Genomic DNA, 19,602 nt, shown 5'->3' with positions numbered 1-19,602 from the left:
TTTGGGGGCTGGAAAATGTGGGAGGGGATGAAAGAAGAGACATTAAGAGATATTCAAGGTGAGACGAGATAGTAATAGGATAGGTAAAGAAACAGACAATGGCTCTAAATGAAGTGTGAAATGCGCTGGCAGATTGAAAGGCAGCTGCCATGTGGGAGAGAGAAAAAAAGGAAGTCACAAACCAAAAGTGCGGATAGAAAATAATAGGGGCCGAGGTTATGATCTGAAGTTGTTGAACTCGATATTGAATCCGGAAGGCTGTAAAGTGCCTAATCGGATGATGAGGTGCTGTTCCTCGAGTTTACGGTGAGCTTCCGTGGAACAATGCAAGAGGCCGCAGATGGTGAGGTCCGAGTGGGAATGGAACGGTGAATTGAAATGACAGGCCACCGGGAGCTCGGGGGTCACCTTTACGGACTGAACGGATGTGTTCCGCAAAGCGGTCACCCAATCTGCCAGCACATTTCACACTTCATCTAGAGCCATTGTCTGTTTCTTCACTTGTCCTATTACTATCACGTCTCACCTTGAATATCTCAATGTCTCTTCTTTCATCCCCTCCCCCATTTCCCAGCCCCCAAACTGCCTTTTGTTTCATTTCCTGCCTTTTCTCAGTTCAGCAGCAGCGGCAGTGCGGACCTGGGAGAAGCGGCGCGGTGGTGATAAAAGTCGAGCCCGAGGCGCAGGTAGACCCCACAGCAGCAGCAGTGCGGACCTGGGAGAAGCGGCGCGGTGGTGATAAAAGTCGAGCCCGAGGCGCAGGTAGACCCCACAGCAGCAGCAGCGGCAGTGCGGACCTGGGAGAAGCGGCGCGGTGGTGATAAAAGTCGAGCCCGAGGCGCAGGTAGACCCCGCAGCAGCAGCGGCAGTGCGGACCTGGGAGAAGCGGCGCGGTGGTGATAAAAGGCGAGCCCGAGGCGCAGGTAGGCTTACCAATCTCAGAGCTCCGAGAGCGTGAGAGAGAAGTAAAAAGTAATCGAAGTGTGATGTCACCAGAAAGCAGGTAAGTGATTGGTTGGTGAGTTTTTCCTCTCTTTCTCATTTTTTCCAAACTAAAATTTTGTGGTTTACAGTTTCTAGGGTCTCTGTTGTGTAGCAGGGACTGCTGTTAAACAAGGGCCCTTGAGTATATCATTAAACTGTAGTGTAATTGGTGGGATTGATTAGATTTAATTTAATTTGAATTAATTAAAGGGTAAGTCATGGCAGGACAGCCTGGCCCTGTGGTATGCTCCTCCTGCGCTATGTGGGAACTCGGACACTTCCTGTGTCCCTGACAACCACGTGTGCAGGAAGTGTATCCAGCTGCAGCTACTGACAGACCGCATTGTGGCGCTGCAGCTGCGATTGGATACATACTGGACCATCCGCGATGCTGAGGACGTCGTGAATAGCACGTTTAATCAGTTGGTCACACCGCAGGTAAAGGTTGCACACCAGAAAGGGAACGGGTGACCAACAGGCAGAGTAGTAGGCGCAGGCAGGTAGTGCAGGGGTCCCCTGTGGCCATTCCCCCCCCCCCCCCAACAGTACTCAAAGTGGTGTATCAGAGGAAGGCAGCAGCAGCCAACTTCCTGGCACCAGGGGTGGTTCTGCTGCACAGGACGGGAGGAAAGAGGGGTAGAGCTATAGTAATAGGGGATTCTATTGCAAGGGGAATAGATAGGCGTTTCTGTGGCCGCAAACGAGACTCCAGGATAGTATGTTGCCTCCCTGGTGCAAGGGTCAAGGATGTCTCAGAACGGCTGCAGAACATTTTGGAAGGGGAGGGTGAACAGCCAGTTGTCGTGGTGCATATAGATACCAACGATATAGGTCAAAACCAGGATGAGGTGCTAAAAGCTGAATATAGGGAGTTAGGAGGTAAATTATAAAAATAGGACCTCAAAAAGGTAGTAATCTCAGGATTGCTACCAGTGCCATGTGCTAGTCAAAGTAGAAATAGAAGGATATTTCAGATGAATACATGGCTAGAGGAATGGTGCAAGGGGAGGGATTCAAATTCCTGGGACATTGGAACCGGTTCTGAGGGAGGTGGGACCAGTACAAAACGGACGGTTTGCACCTGGGCAGGGCCGGGACCGATGTCCTAGGGGAAGTGTTTGCTAGTGCTCTGGGGGAGGGTTTAAACTAAAATGGCAGGGGGTTGGGAACCTGAGCAGGGAGACAGAGGAAAGGGAAACAAGGATAAAAGCAAAAGACAGGAAGGAGAAAAACAAAAGTGGCAGGCAGAGAAATCAAGGGTTTAAATCAAACATGGCCACAGTAAATAATAATTCTAAAAGATCTAAGAGCATTAAAAAACAAGCCTGAAGGCTCGGTGTCTTAATGCGAGGAGCATTCGTAATAAGGTGCATGAATTAGCTGCGCAAATAGAGGTAAACGAATATGATGATTGGGATTACGGAAACATGGCTCCAGGGTGGCAAATGCTGGGAACTCAACATCCAGGGGTATTCAATATTCAGGAAAGATAGGCGAAAAGGAGGTGGGGTAGCATTGCTGGTTAAAGAGGGGATTAACACAATTGTAAGGAAGGATATTAGCTCTGATGATGTGGAATCTGTATGGGTAGAACTGAGAAATATCAAGGGGCAGAAAACGTTAGTAGGAGTGGTATATAGACCTCCAAACAGTAATGCGGAGGTCGGGGATGGCATTAAACGGGAAATTAGAGAAGCGTGCAATAAGGGCACAGCAGTTATCATGGGTGACTTTAATCTACATATAGATTGGGCTAACCAAATTAGTAACAGTACTGTGGAGGAGGAATTCCTGGAGTGTATGCGGGATGGTTTCCTGGACCAATATGTCGAGGAACCAACTAGGGATCAGGCCATCTTAGACTGGGTATTATGTAATGAGAAAGGATTAATTAGCAATCTTGTTGTGCGAGGCCCCTTGGGTCGGAGCGATCATAATATGATCAAATTCTTCATTAAGATGGAGAGTGAAGTAGTTGACTCAAAGACTAGGGTCCTGAATTTAAATAAAGAAGACTACGATGGTATGAGGTGCGAGTTGGGTAGGATTGATTGGGGAATGTCACTCAAAGAGTTGACTGTGGATAGGCAATGGCAAACATTCAAAGATCGCATGGTTGAACTACAGAATTTGTTCATCCCAGTTTGGCATAAAAATAAAACAAAAAAGGTGACTCAACCGTGGCTAACAAGGGAAATTAGGGATAGCATAAGATCCAAGGAGAGGACATATAAATTGGCCAGAAAAAGCAGTAAGACTGAGGATTGGGAGCAGTTTAGGATTCAACAAAGGAGGACAAAGGGATTAATTAAGGAGGGGGAAAATAAAGTATGAGTGTAAGCTTGCAGGGAACATAAAACTGACTGTAAAAGCTTTTATAGATATGTGAAGAGAAAAAGTTTGGTGAAGTCAAGCGTAGGTCCCTTGCAGTCAGAATCAGGGGAATTTATAATGTGGAACAAAGAAATGGCAGACCAATTATATATATATATATATATATATATATACTTTGGTTCTGTCTTCACAAAGGAGGACACAAATAACCTCCCAAAGATGTCGGGGGACATAGGGTCTAATGAAAGGGAGGAACTGATAGAAATCAGTATTTGTAGGGAAATGGTGTTAGGGAAATTGATGGGATTGAAGGCCGATAAATCCCCAAGGCCTGATAATCTACATCCTAGGGTACTTAAGGAAGTGGCCCTTGAAATAGTAGATGCATTGATGATCATCTTCCAAAAGTCAATAGACTCTGAAACAGTACCCATGGATTGGAGGGTAGCTAATGTTACCCCACTGTTCAAAAAAGGTGGTAGAGAAAAAACGAGGAATTACAGACCGGCAAGCCTGACATCGGTAGTGGGGAAAATGCTAGAGTCCATTATAAAGAATGTAATAGCAGAGCACTTGGAAAAAAGTGACAGGATCGGACAAAGTCAACATGGATTTACAAAAGGTAAATCGTGCTTGACTAATCTACTGGAATTTTTTGAGGATGTAACTGGTAAAATAGATAAGAGAGAACCAGTGGATGTGGTGTATTTGGACTTTCAAAAGGCTTTCGATAAGGTCCCGCATAAGAGATTAGCGTGTAAAGTTAAGGCACATGGGATTGAGGGCAAGGTATTGACTTGGATAGAGAACTGGTTAGCAGACAGAAAGCAAAGAGTTGGAATAAACAGCTCTTTTTCCGAGTGGCAGGCAGTGACTAGTGGAGTACCGCAGGGATCGGTCCTTGGACCCCAGCTATTCACAATATATATTAATGATCTGGACGAGGGAACTCGATGTAATATCTCCAAGTTTGCAGATGACACAAAGCTGGGTGTGTGTGTGTGCTGTGAGGAGGATGCAGAGAAACTCCAGTATGATTTGGACAGGTTGGGTGATTGGGCAGAAGCATGGCAGATGCAATATAATGTGGATAAATGCAAGGTTATCCACTTTGGTGTCAAAAACAGGAAGGCAGATTATTATCTGAATGGCAATAGATTGGGAGAAGGGGAAGTGCAACGAGACCTGGGTGTCCTTGTGCACCAGTCGCTGAAGGTAAGCATGCAGGTGCAGCAGGCAGTTAAGAAGGCAAATGGTATGTTGGCCTTCATAACGAGAGGATTAGAGTACAGGAGCAAGGATGTCTTGCTGCAGTTGTACAGGGCCTTGGTGAGACCACATCTGAGTATTATGTGCAGTTTTGGTCGCCTTATCTGAGGAAGGATGTTCTTGCCATGGAAGGAGTGCAGCGAAGATTCACCAGGCTGATACCTGGGATGGCAGGAATAACGTATGAGGAGAGGTTGGGTCGATTGGGCTTGTATTCGCTGGAGTTTAGAAGAATGAATGAGAGGGGATCTCATTGAAACTTATAAAATTCTAACAGGACTAGACAGACTAGATGCAGGAAGGATGTTCCCGATGGTCGGGGAGTCCAGAACCAGGGGTCACAGTCTAAGGATAAGGGGTAAGCCATTTAGGACAGAGATGAGGAGGAATTTTTTCACCCAGAGAGTGGTGAACTTGTGGAATTCTCTACCAAAGAAGGTAGTAGAGGCCAATTCATTAAATGTATTCAAGAAGGAGTTGGATATATTTCTTAAGGCTAATGGGATATGGAGAGAAGGCAGGAGCAGGCTACTGAAATTTGGATGATCAGCCATGATCTCATTGAATGGCGGAGCAGGATTGAGGGGCCGAATGGCCTACTCCTCTCTTCTATGTTTCTAGGTTTCTGTACAAGGGTTTTGACCCGAAACGTTGACTCTATTTCTCTCTCCACGGATGTTGCCCGAGTTTTTCCAGCATTTTCTGTTTTTATTTTCGGATTTCCAGCACCCGCAGTATTTTGCTATCATCTTAAATCAATTTGCTCCTTCTTCCAGCAGAGGTGCGACATGCCAAGTAGAGCTGTATGTTTTGCAGTGAGCACCACACCCGCTCCCCCCCACCACCACATAATCTCCAAGCTTCAGAGACACAAGAATACAAAATAATGGGTTTCTCCCCCACCCCCTTGACTTTGAAAAGCTTCAGGAGAATCAGACTACACAAAACATACCACTCTTAAGAAAATTGTCCATCGAAAGCAAAAACTGGAGGGGGAAGACATGAAAATAAAATCCGAAGCATATGTCAATTAGAATGCAGGCTCACAATCAAAACAGAAGATACTATAATTAGAACGGTCTTAGTACAGTACTTACGAAAGTGCACAAAGTTCATACAGCAAACACCCCAAGGACCATATGTCAGACTTCTCATTGTAGGACATGTGATTAATTTGTTCCTGCAAATCAAAACATACAAATGGTTTCTGTTTCAATTTACATGACCAGTAATACAATAATTGTAATCCTTAATCCACCTACTCTAGTTAGTGGAAATACTTTAATGCAAGTTAGAGAACATCTCAAAGTAATGACAAGTATAGTAATGTAATATTTAATTAAGAATTACATAAATTAGATTGAATAATTAACAACCCTTAGATTTTTAAAAATTTGTTGCTGGGATGTGGGCGTCGCTGGCAAGGCCAGCATTTATTGCCCATCCCTAATTGCCCTCGAGAGAAGGTAGTGGTGAGCCGCCGCCTGGAACCGCTGCAGTCCGTGTGGTGAAGGTACTCCCACAGTGCTGATGAAAGATCGGCGGTATACTTCCAAGTCAGGATGGTGTGTGACTTGGAGGGGAACTTGGAGGTGGTGGCGTTCCCATGCGCCTGCTGCCCTTGGGAGAGGTTGCAGGTTTGGGAGGTGCTGCCGAAGAAGCCTTGGCGAGTTGCTGCAGTGCATCTTGTAGCTGGTACACACTGAAGCCACAGTATGCCAGTGGTGGAGGGAGTGAATGTTTAAGGTGGTGGTTGGTGTGCCAACCAAGCGGGCTGCTTTGTCCTGGATGGTGTGGAGCTTCTTGAGTGTTGCTGGAGCTGCACTCATCCAGGCAAGTGGAGAGTATTCCATCACACTCCTTACTTGTGCCTTGTAGATGGTGGAAAGGCTTTGGGGAGTCAGGTGGTGAGACACTCGTCGCAGAACACCTAGCCTCTGACCTGCTCTTGTTGTCACAGTATTTATGTGGCTGGTCCAGTTAAGTTTCTGGTCAATGGTGACCCCCCAGGATGTTGATGGTGGGGGATTTGGCGATGGTAATGCCGTTGAATGTCAAGGGGCAGTGGTTAGATTCTCACTTGTTGGAAATAGTTATTGCCTGGCACTTGTGTGGCACGAATGTTACCTGCCACGTTACAGCCCACGCCTGAACATCGTCCAGGTCTTTTTGCATGTGGGCATGGACTGCTTCATTATCTGAGGAGTTGTGAATGACACTGAACACTGTACAGTCATTAGCGAACAGCCCCATTTTTGACCTTATGTTGGAGGAAAGGTCATTGATGAAGCAGCTGAAGATGGTTGGGCCTAGGACACTGCCCGGAGGAACTCCTGCAGCGATGTCCTGGGGCTGTGATGATTGACCTTCAACCACCACAACCAACTTTCTTGGTGCTAGGTAGGACTCCAGCCAGTGGAGTGTTCCCCCCCCCCCAATTCCCACTGACTTCAGTTTTACGAGGGCTCCTTGATGCCACACTCAGTCAAATGCAGTTACTCTCACCTCACCTCTGCAATTCAGCTGCTTTGTCTATGTTTGGACAAAGGCTGTAATGAGGTTGGGAGCCAAGTGGTCCTGGCAGAACCCAAACTGGGCATCAGTGAGCAGGTTATTGGTGAGTAAGTGCCGCTTGATAGCACCGTCGATGACACCTTCCATCACTTTGCTGATGGTCGAGAGTATACTGATGGGGCGGTAATTGGCCGGGTTGGATTTGTCCTGCTTTTTGTGGACAGGACATACCTGGGTAGTTTTCCACATTGTCAGATAGCTACCAGTGTTGTAGCTGTACTGGAACAGCTTGGCTAGAGGCGCAGCTAGTTCTGGAGCACAAGTCTTCAGCACGACAGCCGGGATGTTGTTGGGGCCCATAGCCTTTGCTGTATCCAGTGCGCTCAGCCGTTTCTCGCTATCACATGGGGTGAATCGAATTGGCTGAAGACTGGCTTCTGTGATGGTGGAAACCTCAGGAGTAGGCCAATGCGGATCATCCACTCGGCACTTCTGGCTGAAGATGGTTCAGCCTTGTCTTTTGCACTCACGTGCTGGGCTCCACCATCATTGAGGATGGGGATATTCATGAAGCCTCCTCCTCCCGTCAGTTGTTTAATGATCCACCACCATTCACGACTGGATGTGGCAGGACTGCGGAGCTTTGATCTGATCCGTTGATTGTGGGATCGCTTAGCCCTGTCTATAGCATGCTGCTTCCGCTTTGTAGCATGCATGTAGTCCTGTGTTGCAGCTTCCCCAGGTTAGCACCTCATTTCTAGGTACGCCTGTTGCTGCTCTTGGCATGCTCTTCTACACTCCTTATTGAACCAGGGTTGGTCCCCTAGCTTGATAGTAATGGTAGAGTGAGCGATATGCCAGGCCATGAGGTTAGATTGTGGTGGAATACAATTCTGCTGCTGCTGATGGCCCACAGCGCCTCGTGGATGCCCAGTTTTGAGCTGCTAGGTCTGTTCTGAATCTATCCCATTTAGCACGGTGGTAGTGCCACACAACACGATGGAGGGTGTCCTCAGTGTGAAGACGGGACTTCGTCTCCACAATGACTGTGCGGTGGTCACTGCTACCAATACGGTCATGGACAGATGCATCTGCGACAGGTAGATTGGTGAGGGCGAGGTCAAGTAGGTTTTTCCCTCGTATTGGTTCTTCACTACCTGTCGCAGGCCCAGACTGGCAGCTATGTCCTTCAGGACTCGGCCAGCTCGGTCGATGGTGGTGCTACTGAGCCACTCTTGGTGATGGACATTGAAGTCCCCCACCCAGAGTACATTCTGTGCCCTTGCTACGCTCAGTGCTTCTTCCAAGTGGTGTTCAACATGGAGGAGTACTGATTCATCAGCTGAGGGAGGACCGTAGGTGGTAATCAGCAGGCGGTTTCCTTGCCCATGCTTGACCTGAAGCCATGTGACTTCATGGGGCTATATTCAGAAAACTTCCCTATTCAAAAAGGGTAATGTAATTTTTTTGCAGCTAAGTAACAAAGCATCATGCCCCAGGATTACTTAATCATTGAAATTCAAAAATTATTGGTAAAATCAGATATGCAAAAAAAAACTATTTTCAGGATTATTAAAATTGGTCATTGCATCTATCACTATATTATAATCAATAATGTATACTCACTGGAGACATGTAATATGGAGTGCCAACAAATGTTTTGGCAAAACTAGTGTCATGTTGCAAAATCCTAGCCAAACCAAAATCACCTAGTTTGACATTATGCTGCCCATCAAGAAAGACATTAGCAGGTTTCAGGTCTCTGTGTAGCACCGTGCGACCACTTTCACTGCGTCTGTGACATTCTCGTAAGGCCAGAGCTAACTGAGCAAGGACATGCAGGGCAAAATCTTCCTCCAAATACCGCCTGCAAGACAAATACGGATTTGATTTAATTTAAAAAAAAAAGTACTCTTGAAAATACTCAATAAGAAAAAACAAATTCATAATATTTCTACAGTTCAGGAGTTTTAAATAAAATATGCAACTCTGAAACCAAACAACACAGGCAACACTATCCACTCTAAAGGGATTATCCTCATCTATCATTATCTGCTGCAGCACAAGTGTTATCATAATTATTTAGCATATTGGAAATAATGTACCCTAGGATGTTACAGTCCTTTATTCTTAACTTTTTCTAGTGTCAAATTTTCTGCCAGATGGTGTTCATTCTGTTGCGGTACAATTCCACAGGCACGATCTGATAACTCACCCAAATGGCTATTTTTATTCATAAATAAAAAGCAAAACTGCAAATGCTGGAAGACAGTCTACCTGAAATGGCAACTCCTCTGTTCTCTCCACAGATGCTGTCGAACCTGCTGAGTGCGTCCAGCATTTTCTGTTTCTGCTTTTGGCTATTCTTCATGTATGACCTTTGGCGTCAAAACAGCGGAGCCAGATGCTATCCCCACCCAATAGTCATGCTCATTTCCAGCAGAGGAACCCTGGGACCTTCCTGTTTTGTGTTACTCATCTGCTTACTTGATAAACACGGTTAGGCATCAGGACATCCCTTGTATGAAATCTTTCATCACTCAAATTGCTTAGACCATTACCACTAGTGACCAATCTGCAACCACCAGTAAATCACCACAATGTTAAGAATCACTCAAAATGCTCTCAGCCACGTTTGGGGTGGTGGAGGGGTGGGGGGAAATAAATCTAATTGTACCGTTGTGTGCTGACCACAGTTTGGACACTCGCTGCCCACAATTATGCTTTACTGAAATACTAGATACAACATTGGAATCTTGAAATAAAGGCCTGGAATTTGCGGTCGGGTTGATGGTAAACTGGCAACGTTCGCTGTCATTCCGCTTTGTGTGGAAATCTCAAAGTTGCAGTCCGTCATTGACAACTCCTAAACAGAGCCGGTAATCTACGTAATCATCCAAATCAGGGCAACTGATGAAAACGTCAGCTCTTCCACTACAAGTACGCTGTTAAATTCCCCACTAAAAGTTAGACTAGGGTTGCGAAGGGGTGGAACGTTTCCGGTAAATTTCCAGAAATTTTCCACGGGAAGTTTAGCTTAGGAATTTTGCCCAAAAAAGCACATGCTAGCATAATATTTTTTTTTTGTATTTCTTTCATTTTTTTTCCCCCCCACAGGTCCTCTCTTAAAATTACTAACAGAGATGGAATCTTAATTATTAAGGAATTTCTTAATCAATATATGTTTATCTTCTTACTTGGCTTGTTTTAATAATTACAAGTTTTGTGTGTGATTGTGAACAAATGTGTCCTGATTGGTTGGATGAGTGGATGAGCGATTAGCTCCCTCTATTGATGATATAACGTTGTGCGTGCACAGGTCATGCTTCCATCACATGGAGCATCAGAAAAAATGTACTCACCCTGATGCAATCATGCTGATCGACCGCAGTTCGACAGAGACGAATGCCCTTTATTTCTCTGCATAGAACAATGCCACGTTTACCGTCGGATGTGTGGAAGCATTTTACCCCAGGCATTAAAGATGGAAAGACTGTGTACATGTGCAAACACTGTACAAAGCCATATGTAAAGAATGCCACAAAGATGCAGCAGCATTTATCCAAATGCAACAACTTCACTCAAAGCTCACAGCAGTCAGCCCAGAGTTCCTCTGCTTCCATTCAAGAATATGATGGTTCACATTCAGCATCAGGCTCCTGATCATCAGCAACTCCTGGCCCACTTGGAAGGTTCTTTGATACAATGGATAACCATAGCCAGAAGAATGCAGATGAGTGCCTTGCTCGAGCTGTATATGCAACAGGCTCACCCCTCATGCTCACAGCCAATGTGTACTGGAAGAGATTTTTCAATGTTATTCGCCCTGCATACTGTCCTCCCACCAGACATGCTTTGTCTACTTATTTGCTGGAGGCTGAGTATAACAGAGTCCAAGGAAAGCTCAAAGAAATGATAGAGATGGCAGACTGTGTTGCAGATGGGTGATCAAATGTACGAGGGGAGGGCATCATAAACTACATCGTCTCCACTCCTCTCCCAGTGTTCTTCAAGAGCACAGACACGAAGGACAACAGACACACAGGCACATACATTGCTGATGAGCTGAAAGCGGTCATCAACGATCTTGGATCACAAAAGGTCTTTGCAGTAGTTACTGACAATGCTGCGAATATGAAGGCTGCTTGGGCTCAAGTGGAGGAGGCCTACCCTCATATTACGTCTATTGGGTGCGCAGCTCATGGGCTTAACCTGCTCCTCAAGGACATCATGGGTTTGAGAACCATGGAAACACTGTACAAGAGAGCCAAGAAAGTTGTTAAGTATGTCAGGGGAAAACAGGTAGTTGCAGCAACCTACAACTCCAAGCAAACGTCAAAGAACAAGAACACCACACTGAAGCTGCCCAGCAACACTAGATGGGGTGGCGTTGTCATAATGTACAACAGCCTTCTGGAGGGCAAGGAGTCGCTGCAAGAAATGGCAATATCCCAGTCTGGGGATATGGAAACCACCATCAAGAAAATACTGCTGGATGATGTGTTTTGGGAGAGTGGTTAGCAGCCTTAAACTACTCTCACCAGTAGCATCTGCAATTGCTCAGATTGAAGGAGATGATGCTTAGGGGTCAGATGTTCTCAGGCTTTTTGCTGATTTAAAAGAACAAATCAGCATTGCCCTACCAACATCCCTGCTGCTCAGAGGAGAAGGCAATTGTTAAATTCATACAGACGCGCCAAGAATTTTGTGTCAAGCCGATTCATGCTGCAGCACACATGCTGGACCCAAAGCATGTTGGGAGACCAATACTTTCTGGAGAACAGATCAACAACGCTTAGTGTGATTTCTACCCTCTCACGCCACCTCAATCCGGACGTGGGCAAAGTTCTGGGAAGTCTGGCAAAGTTCTCTACCAAGCAAGGTCTTTGGTATGGGGACAGGATATGGGAATCATGCAAGCATATCAGTGCACATACCTGGTGGAAGGGACTTTGTGCATCTGAGGCCCTGTCACCCATTGGCATCAGTGATACTCCAAATCCCACCTTCATCAGGGGCCTCTGAACGAAACTGGTCACTTTTTGGGAATACGCATACAAAGGTGCGCAACAGGCTGACTAACAAGAGAGTGGAGAAACTAGTGGCTATCCGGGCGAACCTACAACTTATTGAGCCAGATACAGAAGTGTCCTCCACACAGCTTGACAGTGACACAGAAGAAGAAATGGACACGTCAGAGCCAGAGAATCAGGAGGAGCAATGATGAGTAGAAGACTCAAAGGGACAAAATAAGGACAAACTACAGGCTAAATAAACTGACGCTCTCTTTATTTTAGATGGGTCTTTTTTGTGGGGGTTCAATAAAGTTCAAAATTATAACCTAAATAAAGTTTTGAAAGCCTGTTTTTATTTGTATGGAACAGTATGTCTATTTTGATGACAAAAACCATCAGTGTGCAAAAAAACTCAAAATTCCCATGGAAAGTTTCCTCTTTTAAAAATTCCCGGAATTTTGCAACCCTAAGTTAGACCCAAAGGGATTAGGTGTAACTGGGGTTCAAACAGCATATTGACTGCTAAACAAAGGTTAAGGGCCTGGAAAACCTCATTTTAATTTTGTGCAGCGTGAACATAAGAAATAGGAGCAGGAGTAGGCCATTTGGCCCTTCAAGCCTGCTCCGCCATTCAGTAAGATCATAGCTGATCTTCGATCTCATCTCCACTTTCCTGCACTATCCCCATATCCCTTGATTCCCTTAATATTCAAAAATCTATCAATTTCTATCTTGATATACTCAACAACTAGAGAATTCCAAAGATTCACCACCCTCTGAGTGAAGAAATTTCTCATCATCTCAGTCCTAAATGGCTGACCCTTTATTCTGAGACTGTAACCCCTGGTTATAGACTCCCCAGCCAGGGGAAACCTCTACCCTGTCAAGCCCTATAAGAATTTTGTATGTTTCAATGAAATCACCTCATTCTTCTAAACTCTAGAGAATATAGGCCTAGTCTACTCAATCTCTCTTCATAGAACAATCCCCCCATCCCAGGAACAATCCCCCCATCCCAGGAACCAGTCTGGTGAACCTTTGTTGCACCCCCTCTATGACAAGTATATCCTTCCTTGTATGGAGACCAAAACTGCACACAATACTCCAGGTGTGGTCTCACCAGGGCCCTATATAATTGCAGTAAGAAGTCTTTACTCTTATATGCAAATCCTCTTGTAATAAAGGCCAACATACCATTTGCTTTCCTAATTGCTTGCTGTACCTGCATGTTAACTTTCAGTGATTCATGTACAAGGGCACCCGGGTCCCTCTGAACACCAACATTTCCCAATTTCTCACCATTTAAAATATACTCTGCTTTTCTACTTTTCCTACCAAAGTGGATAACTTCACACTTCCCCAAATTTTATTCCATTTGCCCAGTTCTTGCCCACTCACTTAGCTTGTCTATATCCTCTTGAAGCCTCCTTGCATCCTCCTCAAAACTTATTCACACCCAGCTTTGTATCATCAGCAAACTTGGATATATTACATTTAGTCCCCTCATCCAAATCATTTATGTAGATTGTGAATGGCTGAGGCCCAAGCACTGATCCTTGCAGTACCCCACTAGTTACAGCCTGTCAACCCAAAATTACCAGTTTATTCCTACACTGTTTTCTGTCCGTTAATGAATCCTCAATCCATGCTAGTATACTACCCCCAATCCCATGAGCCCTAATTTTGTTTAATAACCTCTTGTGTGGCATCTTATCGAACGCCTTCTGAAAATCCAAATACACTACATCCCTTATCTATTCTGCTAGTTACAACCTCAGAAAACTAAACAGATTTGTCAAACACGATTTCCCTTTCATAAATCCGTGTTGACTCTTCCCAATCCTATTATTATTTTCTAAGTGCCCTGTTACTGTAAAGGAAAAGCCATAATTCAGAAAGATACACCATCCTATGAACAGATTTCTGATATTATTAATACATGACATACTGGGTTTAAAAGTTTGAAAAGCCTCAACGACAGGCTGCAAACAGAACACAGGCTTTTGAGATAAGATCAGTTGTTAACACAAGTTGTAAACACCACACAAGCTTTTGAAATGGGAATTGATTGTTAATACTAAGACAATGGCCCTACTGAAACAGCAAGTTGCAGCTTCCAGAATGTCTGCAGTTTGGAACCAACACAATAGCAATGCCCAAGTAAAGTGTTAAAAACTGACACTTCGAACAGGAACACAGAATATTAAAAAACCATGTTCCCTGATAAAAGTAACATCAAACACGATTATATATACAACCAATTGAAGTAGCTAAGAAATGCATGGAACACCCTGGCTGAAGTGGTTTTGATTTACATATTGGAAAAGGTACACAAACAGAAGACTTTGTAGATATGACTTCAATCTACAATATCTGCACCAAACAATCACATTGTGTTTGTGTTGAACTTGGAACACATAGGAGTCACGATGTCTGCTTTCAAACAGCAGAGCTGATTTTAGAATTGAATGGAAGATCTTCGATAAGAATGGCATCAAATAAATACTACTGTCATATTGTTTTTTTTAATAAGTTTTTGAAACACCTAAACAACAGACATCTGCAAGCCAACAGTTGAATTGGCAGTAAGTATAGAAAGATTTCAACAGAGAATGACTAGAGATAATTAGCTTACACCAGCAGAAAACTTCAAAGAATAAACTACTTAAAAAAACACTAAAAAAAGGTATAAAAATAGAGCTTTTCAGATGGAAAGTCAGAAGTCGCTAGAAAGGGCAAGCAATTCTCAACTTCAGAGGCATGCTCTGTGAGTTTTTATTCTTTGAGTCTCAGGGATCAAAAAGGTACTCTTATTTGATTTTGGTGGATATTCTGGATTAAGAATAATAGAAATGTAAAAATGTACGAAGTTAAGATTTGAGAATAAGGATCTCTGAGAATAAGAAATGTAAGCTATTTGTATTTTCAACTGTTAAAGTTGCAATTGACTCAACAGCTGTTAACTGTATGTCGGCTCTTAAATAAATCTATATATTTTCAGAAGTCTCAAATAGTATTTCTGTATCAAACTCGCGAACTCAATTTCTGTACACTCTTTGGTGAGGAGTTGCAGATTCTGGGGGGGGGGGGTGGTTTTACAGACCCTCATAATATCCGGAAGATTACAGTCTAGTTAAACTTATTAAAAGTGCTATCTGGAGGACAGTAACATCTTTACGTCGTTCCTTTCCTTTAGGGAGAGATAGCCTGGACCTTTAGACCCAATTAAGCGTCTTATAGAATTCGGCTATCTCTAACTTTAGTTGAAGGTGAATGTCTGGGGAATACGCCTGATCTGGGGTAGCCCGAAAAAGACTAGGACTAGTAATTATCCCTTCATTACCACGTCCTTAATAATAGATTTTAGCATTTTCCCTACTACTGATGTCAGACTAAATGGTCTGTAGTTCCCCGTTTTCTCTCTCCCTCCTTTCTTAAATAGTGGGGGTTACATTTGCTACCTTCCAATCTGCAGGAACCGTTCTAGAATTTATGGAATTTTGGAAAATGACAACCAATGTATCCATTATCTCGATAGTCACCTCTTTCAAAACCCGAGGATGTAGGTCATCAGGTCATGGGGGATTTCTCGGCTTTTAGTCCCATTGATTTCTCCAGTACAGGAAACTTTGTGCTATCCGGAGGTTGAATGTCCGGCAGCTTCGATCTAACGGCAGAAATCAGCAGCCGTTTTGGTTAGGTTTTTTTTCTTCTCCTAGCATTCTTTTCACAGGCAGGCTCTGGAAAGTGTTTTTGTAGCTTAGCAACAGCTTCAGAGACGCTTCCAAGCTACTGGGCCGAGTGTTTACAAGCGGTTGCTGAGCAACAGTGTGTGTGGTCAGATACGGCAGGCTCTGGAAGGTGCCTCTGTATCTTAGCAACAGCTTCAGAGACGCTTCCAAGCCACGGGCCGAGTGTTGACAAGCTGTTGCTAAGCAACAGTCTTTGTTGTCAGATACGGAGATGAAAAGCTCCTATCTGATAACATTGACGCCGGTCTATCCGGAAGTTTTGAGGCAACGGCAGCAGCTCGGTCCCGTGGGTGCCAGACAGCACAAAGTTTCCTGTACTATTTTTTTTTTTACTAATACTAATTTCTTTCAGTTCCTCATTCTTGCTGAAATTTGTCCATTTTAATCAAAATTAACATTTTTAAGAAACTTTTCAAAAAAATTTTTGAAGGTTGTCCATCTTTATTTCGCATGGGGAAAAAGGCAAACTGAGTCCCAAATCTTTCTTTTGCTCTATTTTAAAGTTAGAATCTCAAGAGCTTACTCACTTCCTTGTTCGCTGTCTGAGAATTCTGCCTTTTGATTGGCTGCTTGGACAGCCTACGTCACAGCAGTTCGAACAAAGGGATTGAATTGAATATCAGAAAGCCCGAAGTTCGCGACACACGAATTGAGAGATCCTTATGCGGAGTGTACTCTGGGGCCAGCAGCGAACGCCTTCACTTCACTGCTGACGGCAAATTCCAGGCCATTGTTTCCCGATAGAGCAGTTAACCCATTAATGGGAAAGTACTTTACTTATAAATGTGGAGTTTCCTTCTCCCTTAAGTTTGAAACAAAGATTAAACAGTCATTCAGCTTAAATAGTTTCTTTAGCATGACATCCAATTTACAGCATTAATGTAATATTCATCCATTATAACCCACTTTACCTTTCTCGTATACACTTGTTAATCAGACTGGCCAAGTCTCCGCCTTCACAGAACTCCATTACTATGTACAATGTTGCATTTGTTCTGTCAATAATACGGTCATAATATCGAACAATGTTTGGGTGTTTAAGTTCACGGAGCAAGTTCACCTCCGATACAAGCATCTGCTTCTCTGCCTCAGACATTGACCCATAGTCCATCTCCTTCCAGACCAGGACCTGCAAACGTTAGGTGAAGAAAACACCCATTTCAGACAGAGCACAGTACTTTGGCATGCAAAGATAGGTTAGTATTTTTCTCTTTTGATGTTGAAATTAGAGGATTGCATTTATAATCTGATTATTCAGGAAGTTTTGCTGCATGATAAATAAGTACTCATTGTTAAATATAAACTTTTCTAGTGCAGGATTCCTTCAACTTGATAACTTGTGCATGAACATGTGCATGAACATTATGCAAGGTAGGTGTTTGATGCAGACCTACTTGTGACATCTATATTTCATTTTTCAATTACTGATGAAAGATCAAAGCCATATAAATCCACACAATCTATATTCCTTCTCAAACAAAGTTATCCTGCAGAAACATAGTATTTTAGGTATGCAAATTCATTATGCCATTCAGTGAAATTGTTAAGCAAAGGCCAGGTCCTGAGAACTGGCAATAGGACAGAGACGTAATTCAACGCAACTCACGTACCTTCCGGCAGACAATTTTAGGGAAGGTCCAGGACTTCCCTTCCTCTTACCCTCTTAAGCAAGAGGAAAGGAATCTCACCCTTTACTTTGAACAGAGACAAATAACATTGGGGAGCTAATAAGTCATACACCATATAATTTTTGATTTTCTAGTAATCAATCAAAATTGACAAATGATTTTTTCTGTAATAATTAAATCAGTCATGAATCATCAATGGGAATTACAGTACATCCTGACACATGTCCACTAAGGTACCCACTGCAACCCAAAATGACATGTGTCCATCATATACCACTATATCTTCTACCTCAATGTTGCCCACCTCCACTTCACCCACCACTTCGGCTGCACCTCCAGATCTAATTACTCAAACTCTCCTGGCTGACGCCTTATTCTCCATAAAATTCAGCTCATTCAAAACTCTGCTGCTAATAACCTATTCCATACCAATACCCCTCACCCAGGTCCCCTCAGAGCAGAAAACCAGCAAGGTTACCAACCTTCCAGGATTGTCCTGGAGCAAGTCTGCTGGGAGATAAATTATAGGGACATTAAAGAAAGCATGTGTTTTCATTTTCTTTACATAGAATGTACAACACAGAAACAGGCCATTTTGCCAAACACACCACACGAGATGCAGAAATCATCCCACCCTACTTCATCTAACCTTATCAGCATCTCCTTTTCTTTTTTCCCTCATGTGTTTACCTAGCATCTATACTATTTGCCTCAGCTTCTCCTGTGATGCCAGGTTCCACATTCTAACCACTCACTGGGTAAAGAAACATCTCCTGAATTCTTTACTGGATCAATAAATACAAGGCTGCCTGACCTGCCGAGTGTTTCCAGCATTTTCTGTTGTTATTTCAGATTTCCAGCATCCACAGTACTTTGCTTATAAATATAATTTACTGGATTATATTTATGGCCCCTAGGTTTGGTCTCCCCCACAAGTGGAAACATCTCTACGTCTACCCTATCAAACCCTTTCTTAATCTTAAAAGGCCTCTATCAGGTCACCTGAGAAAAAGAGCATCAGCCTATTCAATCTTCCCTGATGGGTATAACCTCTCAGTCTGGTGTCATCCCCGTTTAACCATTTCTGCACCTTTGAACGCTTCCATTTATATTAGCTAATATAGAAATATTGGTAGGTAGGTGGGAAAAGGGCTGTTGGACCGACAGTTATCCAATGGGGTAATGAAGAGTTTTATCCCATTGGCCTGGGATTGCGGAGGGGAGGTCATGTGATGAGACCTCCCGGAATGTATGGGACCAGAGGCGGCGGCGATCTTCTCCGTTGAAGTTCAGATGCCACCAGCGAGTGTTTTAAAACTTCTTCATGACCCCGCCTAAAAAAAAACGTCGCTATCTCTCTCTGCGCCCTGCGCCCGTCAGTGTCGATGGAGAACCCGCAGTTTAACTGCTCAGCTGCGCTTAGCCGACGGCCAGGTCGGAGCAGAGCCTCACTCACTTTCCCGTCCGACTTCCTTCTGATCTTCTGGCACCGGCCGTAAGAACCGGAGCCAATGCTCTCCATCAGTTCATAGTCTAACAGGCGAGACGGCATTTTTTCCCCCTATATATACACACAAGGCGAATGACCGCGGGCATCCAAATCCAAAAATGATTTGAAAGACGACACTCCGCATCCAGGTGACTGACGCGGTGAGTCGGGCGGCTGCTGATTCTGTGCCGGAGCCGCGCACCCAACTGCCCAATCAGTGCGAGCCCCGCACCCAACTGCCCAATCAGCGTGAGCCCCGCGCCCAACTTTAAAACCTGGCGTCCGTCCCCCCAGCTACATTCCGATTGGTCGGTCGGCCTCGGCGTTCCGACTTTTAATTGGCACAGAGGGCCACAACAAACAGGTCCCTTGGCAGCGGCTCACGGCGCGGGAGCAGCGCGCGAAATTTAAAAGCGATCGATTTTGAAGAAGGGTTTCGACCCGAAACGTCAACTCAAATTTCTTTCCACGGATGTTGCCTCACCTGCTGAGTTTTTCCAGCATTTTCTGTTGTTATTTAAAAGCGATCAGTGTTTTTATAGCTGGCTTTTCGTGGTTTCGGATTTCGGACCTTGTTTTGGTTACAATTCATACAGGAAATTTTGAAAATGCCCGTT

The 19,602-nt window shown here is 44.2% G+C and overlaps 1 protein-coding gene across 1 annotated transcript in view; it reads right to left on the bottom strand.

Annotated features, from left to right (window-relative positions):
- Positions 1-19,226, bottom strand: part of nek2 (NIMA-related kinase 2) — a 50,206-nt gene extending 30,980 nt beyond the window's left edge. Inside the window, exons 1-4 of the mRNA XM_085981276.1 lie at positions 18,953-19,226; positions 16,780-16,997; positions 8,728-8,968; positions 5,685-5,767 (exon numbers count right to left, since the gene is read on the bottom strand). Coding sequence (XP_085837402.1) covers positions 5,685-5,767; positions 8,728-8,968; positions 16,780-16,997; positions 18,953-19,048 — 638 coding nt within the window. The 5' untranslated portion in view covers positions 19,049-19,226. The remainder of the gene's footprint in view (positions 1-5,684; positions 5,768-8,727; positions 8,969-16,779; positions 16,998-18,952) is intronic.
- Positions 19,227-19,602: the final 376 nt, after the last annotated feature.

This window comes from Somniosus microcephalus, chromosome 3 (genome assembly GCF_052327205.1).
Source record: "Somniosus microcephalus isolate GS21.2 chromosome 3, FLI_Smic_1.0, whole genome shotgun sequence".
In the NCBI taxonomy this organism is placed as follows: domain Eukaryota; kingdom Metazoa; phylum Chordata; class Chondrichthyes; order Squaliformes; family Somniosidae; genus Somniosus; species Somniosus microcephalus.
This window is presented reverse-complemented; position numbering and strand designations above follow the sequence as displayed.